The following is an 8,947-nucleotide window of genomic DNA, read 5'->3' on the forward strand; positions in this document are numbered from 1 at the left end:
GGAGCAGAAAAATGCCAAGTTGCCTTGGTGGATGACCACACCTTCTCCACCAGAGCTTATTTTCTGATTGGGTCTTATTTTGGGGAAAACATGGTAGGCTAGGCTGAGCTGAGAGAAAGTAATTGATTCAAATCATCCAGTAAACATTTAGATGACAGGGGTGTCCTGGAGAAAATGGGAAGAGGCAGCAGATGACAGGCAGCTTTCTTCTCTTTTAAACTATTTGTTGAATGTTATTACAAATATTTTTAATAATTGTTAGGGCCGCCTCCTGCTGCTGATAGTGACATTGGAAAGTTGCATGCACAAACACCTTTGGATTTATGGAAAAAGGTTTTTGGAAAGATATTTCCCCCAAAGGTAGGGTTATTTCTAATGTATGTACTATAGAAATATAGAAATATATTTTATAGAAATATAGAAATATATAAATATATTTTATTATTAATTATTAATGATATATTAAATTACCTTTAATTAAGGTATCCACAGTTTGGATCAATAAAATATAACTGGATCCCTATGGAGATCCAGTCTTTTAGCTGATGTTCTACTAGCAATAAGTACTGCTTAATTGGTCACAGCCATCGTAGCCTAGGGCCTTCATCATAAATTGCTCTATATATGAATGAGCTGCAAAAGAAAAAAACCAAATATTCCTATAGGAGTATTAACTTCACTGTGGACTAAGTTATATTTTTCTTGAAATATTGCGGAGACAAAGCTGCTTTTCTGCCTATTACTGCATAAATGATACGTGGTGCACCCAACCCACCTTCCATCTCTACTAATAATAGTTGCCAGAAACAATCCAGAGATGTTACAGTTCTTGATGGATAAATCTGTATTCAGAGGTGGAGGAAAAGAGGAGCAGGCTCTAATTTGATTATTTTAGCAGCAAAAAATGGTAACTTCCTTCACAGGATTAGACAGTTCTGATTAGGATATCAGATAGATTGGTAATAAAATAATAATAAGTAAAACAATAATACATTATAATTAATAATAATATATTAAATAAGGAGCCTTTCAATTAAAAAGTCCACAACAAATAATTAGCAAAGGAAAAGGGGATACTTGGGCTGAAAATGTTTCTCTACACTTGTTATGGGACAATTCAAGGTACATTTAAGTTAAGCAAGTAAATAGAATGAATTTTTATACTTTTTACTTTATAATTTCAGAAAGTAGACATTTTCAAAGAAGCTAGGGATCCAGCTCAGGATCCACAATATGCTGAATATGAAGTTGATGCCATGCGAAGTCAAAAAAATGAGGTATGTTGTTATGCTACTATTGTGGCCATATTTTCTATAATAAAACATGGCTAATTTATCTGATGTTTCTCGGCTACTATAAACGTGTCCAAAACCAATAAAGTTGAGCTTTTCTGATCAGAGATCCTCTTTTAATCACTAAGGAGAATTTCCCCAGCCCCAGAACACTGTGAATAATAATTTCCTAACAACATACAGGGTGGGTGGGCAGCAAGCAGGATGGGATGGAACACAGTTCCACTGGCAGAAATGCAAATGCGTGCGCAGCTCCAGCTGATCACTTCCTGGATTACTTGTCTAGGTTCGGCTCTCCTTTATTTCCCTGCTGCTGCTGCTGCATCTACACTCCTGGCTTTTTTTCTCTTTCCTCCTTCCTGGTATCAGACGAAGTTCCCTCTCTCCTGCCCGGCTCCCCTCCAGCCTCACCTCTCACCTGAGGTGCAAGCAGAAGGCATGGGTGGAAGCGGCACTGGCAGCATTTATGCTTCTGGCAGCACCGGTTCACCTAGCTACCCAGCTTGAGGCGGGGGGGGTGACCCAGGAAGGAGAGTGTTGAAAACGTGAAGCAAATTGTCACCCCATTAAGCGACACTGGTAAGATTGTACGTCGAGAACAATGATGATCATTCAAGCCACTCCCACCTGATCACATGGCCGGCAAGCCACTCCCACCTAGTCACATGACCATTAAGCCACACCCACAAAACAAACCACACCCACAGTGTGGCAGTAAAAATTTTGGCTGCCCATTACTGACACACAACAAGTTGAATTACCATAGAAAGAAAACAGATAAAGACTTCTCCATGAGGAATTATGAACTAGCATGTCTCCAAAGAAACAGCAAAAAATTCAATGTCACAGTTGATAGCAAGGAGACCAGTCCTGCAAAATCTCTCTGAGACATATTTATCATTGGATAGCTTCATATTAGTTTCTTGAAAATTGTTTATTTATATATATATATATACAGTAGCTGAATTTAAACATGCCTGGGATGAAAATATATCCATCCTAAGATAAAATACAGGAAATAGTATAAGGACAGACTAGATGGACCATGAGGTCTTTTTCTGCCGTCAATCTTCTATGTTTCTATGTTTCTATATATTAACCCAAATACATCTATGTAATCCCTGTGAAAAGTCTGTCCCTTTCATTAAAGTGATAGACACGTAAATAAAAATACCATATTCTAAAATCCACATTGGGTAACCGGTTTGACATTTAGAGTCTGCCATTTAGAATTGCTAGGCCATATCTTTCTTCTGAATCTTGCAAATTGTTGAATTTGTTTCTTGCTGTTTTATTAGACTGCCATTATTTGTCTGTCCATTCATTCAGTATCTTATTCTCAATAGAGATGAAAATAATTTGAAATAGAAATTTTAGTCTTCTTAAAGTATTCATTTTAACTGCTGTACTTTTTTCTTCTATCTAGAAATATTGAATATTATATGTTTCCGAATTGGGAAATAATAATTTTTAATAGATTCCTAAATATTTAGACTTTTTTTTAGCAGTAAACTCAATGCCAATTAGCCAGTTCACAAATTATTTTTCATCTTCTGTCAATCTCCATAACAACTCCTAGGTTTTTTCTTTATTACATTCAGACATTTTCATCAATGAATACAGTATGTTTCATCAATGTTGTTAAGGAGGCTCTACAATAAACAATTGTTTTAAAAGTGTATGCTTATTTGTATGAAATAACAATATCTGTTATGAGTATCTGTTTGTATGAACAAATGTCAGATTTGAATTCAGTTTTTCTGAGGAATTATTAACCTCCTAGCCTTGATTTGACTATTTTTAGATCAATATCCTGGACTGCATTAGCATTACATAAAAACTATTTTTAAATAAATCATATAACATATTTTAAAATCTTAAACAACTGCATATTTTCTATACAACTTTCTGAATTCTGAATTTCTACACTACGTTTTAATATATAAATTCATCTTAGGAATTACATCATTAGTAGTGAACCAAATTATTATCTTAACTGATATAATGTTTGTTTATGGAGCTAAAATCATCTGCAATTAAATACATATTATAGGGTACTTCCACTAGATGACAAATAAATATGGAATGATAGTTTTTGGTCATTAATTGTGATCTTGATTATGTACCAAATGTGTACATTCCACTGGACTATGACTTTCATATTCAGATATGTTACTGAATTTATTTTGTCAGTTAGTGTTCTGCTAGCGTGTCTCAACCGTGCGTAATTACAGGGTAATTGGTCCAAAAAGACACACACCACACAATAGAGGGAAAACCAAAAGTCTTTATCAACAGAAAAGCAGAAAATACTCCCTTTTTAAATGTCAAAGGGATTTTCTGGTACACACAAGGCACAGGTTAAATGCAATCCAATTTCTCACCCAGTAACTAGGAAATTTAGTCCAATTCCAAAGTCCAGAAAGTCCACACACAATCTTGAACAGGGAAACAGCAAAACCACGATCTTGACGAAACTATGAATTAGATAACCTTCCACGAGGCTAAACCAACACGCTGCTCTTTTTATCTGTAGCACTAATTACAGCAGCTCCACCCAACCACGGGTGGCATCACTTAACTCCTGTAATAATCCTTCAGTTGTTCTCCCCTATGCATCACTCTATGCATGTGTGGGTCTGTCATAAGTTCTTGTTCAGAATCCAGGGATGATAAGGATGATTGATCTCCTCCTGGGCTGTCTGCCAAATTCCCCTCTTCCCTGCCACTCACGCTTCCTTTGTCAGAGGAGACTTTGTCGGGAGATTCTATCGGGAAACAGGCCTGTGGCATGTGGATGTTTCCCCCACCTCCACCTCCACATTCCCTGGGGCAGGAGCTGGGCCAGAGCCAACCACAACACTTAGAATAGAGCATTCAATTTAATTTCTTGTCATATATATTATTGCTTTTCATTCATTCAAAATGTGATTGGGTGATGCTTTTATTAATAAAATAGGAAAAATAGGATAGCAGTAAGATTAATTTTCAATATGATTTAATCTTTTTCCAGGAGTTTCTTACTTGCAGCATTCTTTTCTTTTGGAAAGATTGTTATCATTATTGATGCCATTGAATGTTGCTACAGCTTTTGTTGCTGTTACTATTGCAGGAAAATATGGTAATAGACAAGTTTCTGTCAAAAGAAAATTATCTGCAGTTATTTCCCTAAAATTTCCATTTGAAGTTCAGTTATTATAAGATTATTGTAACATTTGAACTGGCTTTTATGAAAACATTTTGGGATTTTTATATTTCATTTGATTTTAAAAGCTGCCAGATAACCCTGAATACATCTGTAAAAAAACAATTCCCAAGCTACATTCAGTTTTTAAATGCATTAGGATTTCCCATAATTATATGAAAATTGAGAGTGAAATGGCTGTTATCTTAAGAATAAGTATTAAATGCTTCAGAAAGCTAATCTTCCCCCCCCCCTTTTGTAGTCCTTTGTTCCATACATTCTTTTAAAGATAAAGCATTTGTAGAGAGAAGAGCATTTATGCTAAAGGTATACTGTCAAATATAATGCTTTGTATTCTGTTCCTTGGAGGTATTCATGCATGGTAGCATTTTAGTTCATGCATTTTTCCCTGATCATTTCATGTTGCTCTTTGGACTCAGAATTTCTATCTATAGAGTTTTACACACTTCTCATATTGTTGGTGACATTGAGGACCATGGATTGGAAGCAGTAGCAGGGATCTCTATTTCTAACCAAATCTTTCTCAAAGTCAAAAGAAAAAATCTGTCCGAGAATGAAACTGTTTGGATTTTTTTTTCACCGACGCTCAGCTGCCATAGAAAATTAACATTATTCTAGAATGCACCACATGTCCATTTATATCAGTTTACAGTACTTCATTCTTATGACTTTTTCATTCAGCACAGAGGATCCCCTCCCCCCAGGTTCTTGATGCTAATAAGGCTAGAATTGAATTTTAGTGAACATAGCTTATAGTGGCAATGAAGAGGCTCTGCTATCAGAAGATACTTACAATCACATGATTTGAGATTTTGTTCAGATTTTCTTAACCCAAATAATTTGATAGAATAAACCTATATTGTCAATGTTATGCATTTCAGAAGTATTGTGCAGTAATTAATGTTTATTTATATCATTATCAGACTGTGATACTAGAAAGTAATTTTAGTAACCTTTATTTAAAATAAGGATATTCCCCATTCCTAATTCTAACTATTCAGAATGGTTTACAGTCATTTAACTCAAAATTAAGGCTTATTTGATCAGTGGAGATCACAGCTGCAACATAATCCTTTTCCATTTGAAAAAAGAATTCAAACTAATCTTAGTGTTACATCCTGAAATGGATCATGCTAGATTTAATTTCTGTCTACTTTAAAAACCTTTTTTAAAAAATAGCTATTATTTAGTACTTATGGTGATAGAATTGTTGATATTTTTCAAGTTGTTTGCACAGTTGTTAGTATCCAAGTCACTTTCTGCTTTGCCTGATCAGATAAGTAAATATGGAGAACAAGAAGGGACTGAAAATGTATGCACTCAATTTGAGAAATTAATTAGCAATTTTGCAAAATTTACAGAAACGTGTGACAAACTAAAATAATTGATGAAATGCCCATAATTATGAAAAATGTTTTCATATGATGATGATAAATTGTCTAGTCCACATTTATACTTTTCTATTTTGAAAATTCAAAATCAATTCACTTTGAATTATTGAGTTACTAAATAAAAAGCTATTTCTATGCCTCGCTATAGCCCTGAGCAAGGGCTTTTTGAAACTGCAAGTGGTTGGTATGAGTGCTCTTGCAGTAATATACTTCAGTAATTTTCTAGCAAGCCTTGGCATTGGAATGGCATACAAAAACAGTGTGAAATTAAAAAATAAAACTAGTTTGCTTAATGTAAAAAATGTACCTGGAAACCTCTTTAACCATGGCTTATTCTATGAATCACTTGCAGTTTCAAAGATGAAACTAATGCACAAATTTCTGAATGATGGTTATAAACAGGCAGACAGTAATATATATAGATATTTATAGGATACAAAGGTAAAGGATGGATCTGATTCAGTGGTTGCAGTAGACTATAAAATGAGATGCATAGTTGGAGTCATAATTTTCACAAGCTGAAAAGTGCAATGCAGTTTTGAGATGTTGTGATTTAATGTTTAAATCTATCCTTTTCCCTTTCAGGAATTAGAACAGTACAAAAGAAATGCAGCTAAAACCTGGAAAGAAATAGAATTTGATTCTTGACTAAGAATTATTTACCTTTCATCCAGCTTTCAATTTAAACCTATATTTCATATGTTTAAGTGGATTCAACTAAGGTTTTAAGAGCTGTTTAATATCTGACATGAGATCAGTTGTCTCAAGAAGAACTGAAAGAGTACTGAAAGAGTACTGAAAAATCAACCAACAGCAAAGTGATGGTCTACTGCCCAGATGGCTAGCTATTATTAAAACCTTGTGTATGTATATATTTTCTGTTGACTACATTGAAGCAAAAGTTTGAGTAAATAATTCCTGTAGTTGCATAATATTGTAGTATGTTGTTTATCAGCTCAGCCATAAGCATCCGTAATTTTTCCACACATCAGCACATGCCGTAAATGATACATTGCTATTGGACAATGCAGTAGTCCAGAACTAACACATGTAGTTCTGTTTCTTGCCGACCGTTTTTGTTTAAATTGAGGAATGCACAGATTTTATTGATCTTCATGAAAATATATTTGAAAATAAGAAAATTCTTCTTTATGTTTTCACACGTCAATAGTTTAAGGCTTTAAGCCAATTTAAGCTGCATTGGAAAATATTCACTTTTTTAAAATAAAGTTTTCAGTATAAGATGTATATATAAGGACTTCTCATGCATATATAAATACATATATATGACATTTTTATGTAACAATTTCAATAAAAAGTAACTCCAATTCATTTCAATTGTCCATGCATAATATGTGTCCATGGCTAACTGATTTGTAAGATATCACACCTGTAAGAGCTTTTATTAAGACTTACAAAGTGGCGCTCAAGGCGGCAAGATGCGCGTATCATGCCGTCTTGATTGCATCAGCGGAATCCCACCCGGCCGCTCTGTTTAGGGTGACCCGCTCCCTTCTTAACCAGGGGGGAGTTGGGGAGCCCTTACAGAGTAGTGCCGAGGATTTTAACACATTTTTCGCTGATAAAAACAGAGTCGACTGACAACGAGTCAGTCGAGGTGACTGGGGCCCGTTCTTGTCCACCTGTCTGGGAAGAGTTTGATCTGGTGACACCTGATGAAGTGGACAAGGCCATTGGAGCTGTGAGTTCCGCCACCTGTTTACTGGATCCGTGTCCCTCCTGGCTGGTTTCGGCCAGCAGGGAGGTGACACGGAGCTGGGTCCAGGAGATTGTCAACGCTTCCTTGGGGAGGGGATCCTTTCCATCATCCTATAAAGAGGCGCTCGTGCGCCCCCTCCTCAAGAAGCCTTCCCTGGACCCAGCCGTACTCAATAACTACCGTCCAGTCTCCAACCTTCCCTTTATGGGGAAGGTTGTTGAGAAGGTGGTGGCACTCCAGCTCCAACGGTCCTTGGAAGAAGCCGATTATCTAGGTCCCCAGCAGTCGGGTTTCAGGCCCGGTTACAGCACAGAAACTGCTTTGGTCGGGTTGATGGATGATCTCTGGTGGGCCCGGGACAGGGGTTTATCCTCTGTCCTGGTGTTCTTGACCTCTCAGCGGCTTTCGATACCATCGACCATGGTATCCTTCTGCACCAGCTGGAGGGGTTCGGGGTGGGAGGCACTGTTCTCCAGTGGTTCTCCTCCTACCTCTCCGGTCGGTCGCAGTCGGTGTTAGTGGGGGGCCAGAGGTCGACCCCGAGGTCTCTCCCTTGTGGGGTGCCTCAGGGGTCGGTCCTCTCCCCCCTGCTATTTAATATCTACATGAAACCACTGGGTGAGATCATTCAAGGGCATGCGGTGAGGTATCATCAGTACGCTGATGATACCCAGCTGTACATCTCCACCCCATGTCCAGTCAACGAAGCAGTGGAAGTGATGTGCCGGTGTCTGGAGGCTGTTGGGGCCTGGATGGGTGTCAACAGACTCAAACTCAACCAGGATAAGACGGAGTGGCTGTGGATTTTGCCTCCCAAGGACAATTCCATCTGTCCTTCCATTACCCTGGGGGGGGAATTATTGACCCCCTTGGAGAGGGTCCGCAACTTGGGCGTCCTCCTCGATCCACAGCTCACATTAGAGAACCATCTTTCAGCTGTGGCGAGGGGGGCGTTTGCCCAGGTTCGCCTGATGCACCAGTTGCGGCCCTATCTGGACTGGGACTCACTGCTCACAGTCACTCATGCCCTCATCACCTCGAGGTTCGACTACTGTAATGCTCTCTACATGGGGCTACCTTTGAAAAGTGTTCGGAAACTTCAGATCATGCAGAATGGAGCTGCGAGAGCAGTCATGGGCTTACCTAGGTATGCCCATGTTTCACCAACACTCCGCAGTCTGCATTGGTTGCCGATCAGTTTCCGGTCACAATTCAAAGTGTTGGTTATGACCTTTAAAGCCCTTCATGGCACTGGACCAGAATATCTCCGAGACCGCCTGCTGCCGCACGAATCCCAGCGACCGATTAGGTCCCACAGAGTGGGCCTTCTCTGGGTCCC

General features: G+C 38.1%; 1 protein-coding gene across 1 annotated transcript in view; it reads left to right on the forward strand.

The window, feature by feature from the left end:
• Positions 1-7,220, forward strand: part of DYNC2LI1 (dynein cytoplasmic 2 light intermediate chain 1) — a 39,133-nt gene extending 31,913 nt beyond the window's left edge. The window contains exons 11-13 of the mRNA XM_070734535.1: positions 263-360; positions 1,185-1,277; positions 6,474-7,220. Coding sequence (XP_070590636.1) covers positions 263-360; positions 1,185-1,277; positions 6,474-6,536 — 254 coding nt within the window. The 3' untranslated portion in view covers positions 6,537-7,220. The remainder of the gene's footprint in view (positions 1-262; positions 361-1,184; positions 1,278-6,473) is intronic.
• The last annotated feature ends 1,727 nt before the right edge of the window (positions 7,221-8,947 follow it).

This window comes from Erythrolamprus reginae, chromosome 1 (assembly GCF_031021105.1).
Source record: "Erythrolamprus reginae isolate rEryReg1 chromosome 1, rEryReg1.hap1, whole genome shotgun sequence".
Taxonomy (NCBI): Eukaryota; Metazoa; Chordata; class Lepidosauria; order Squamata; family Dipsadidae; genus Erythrolamprus; species Erythrolamprus reginae.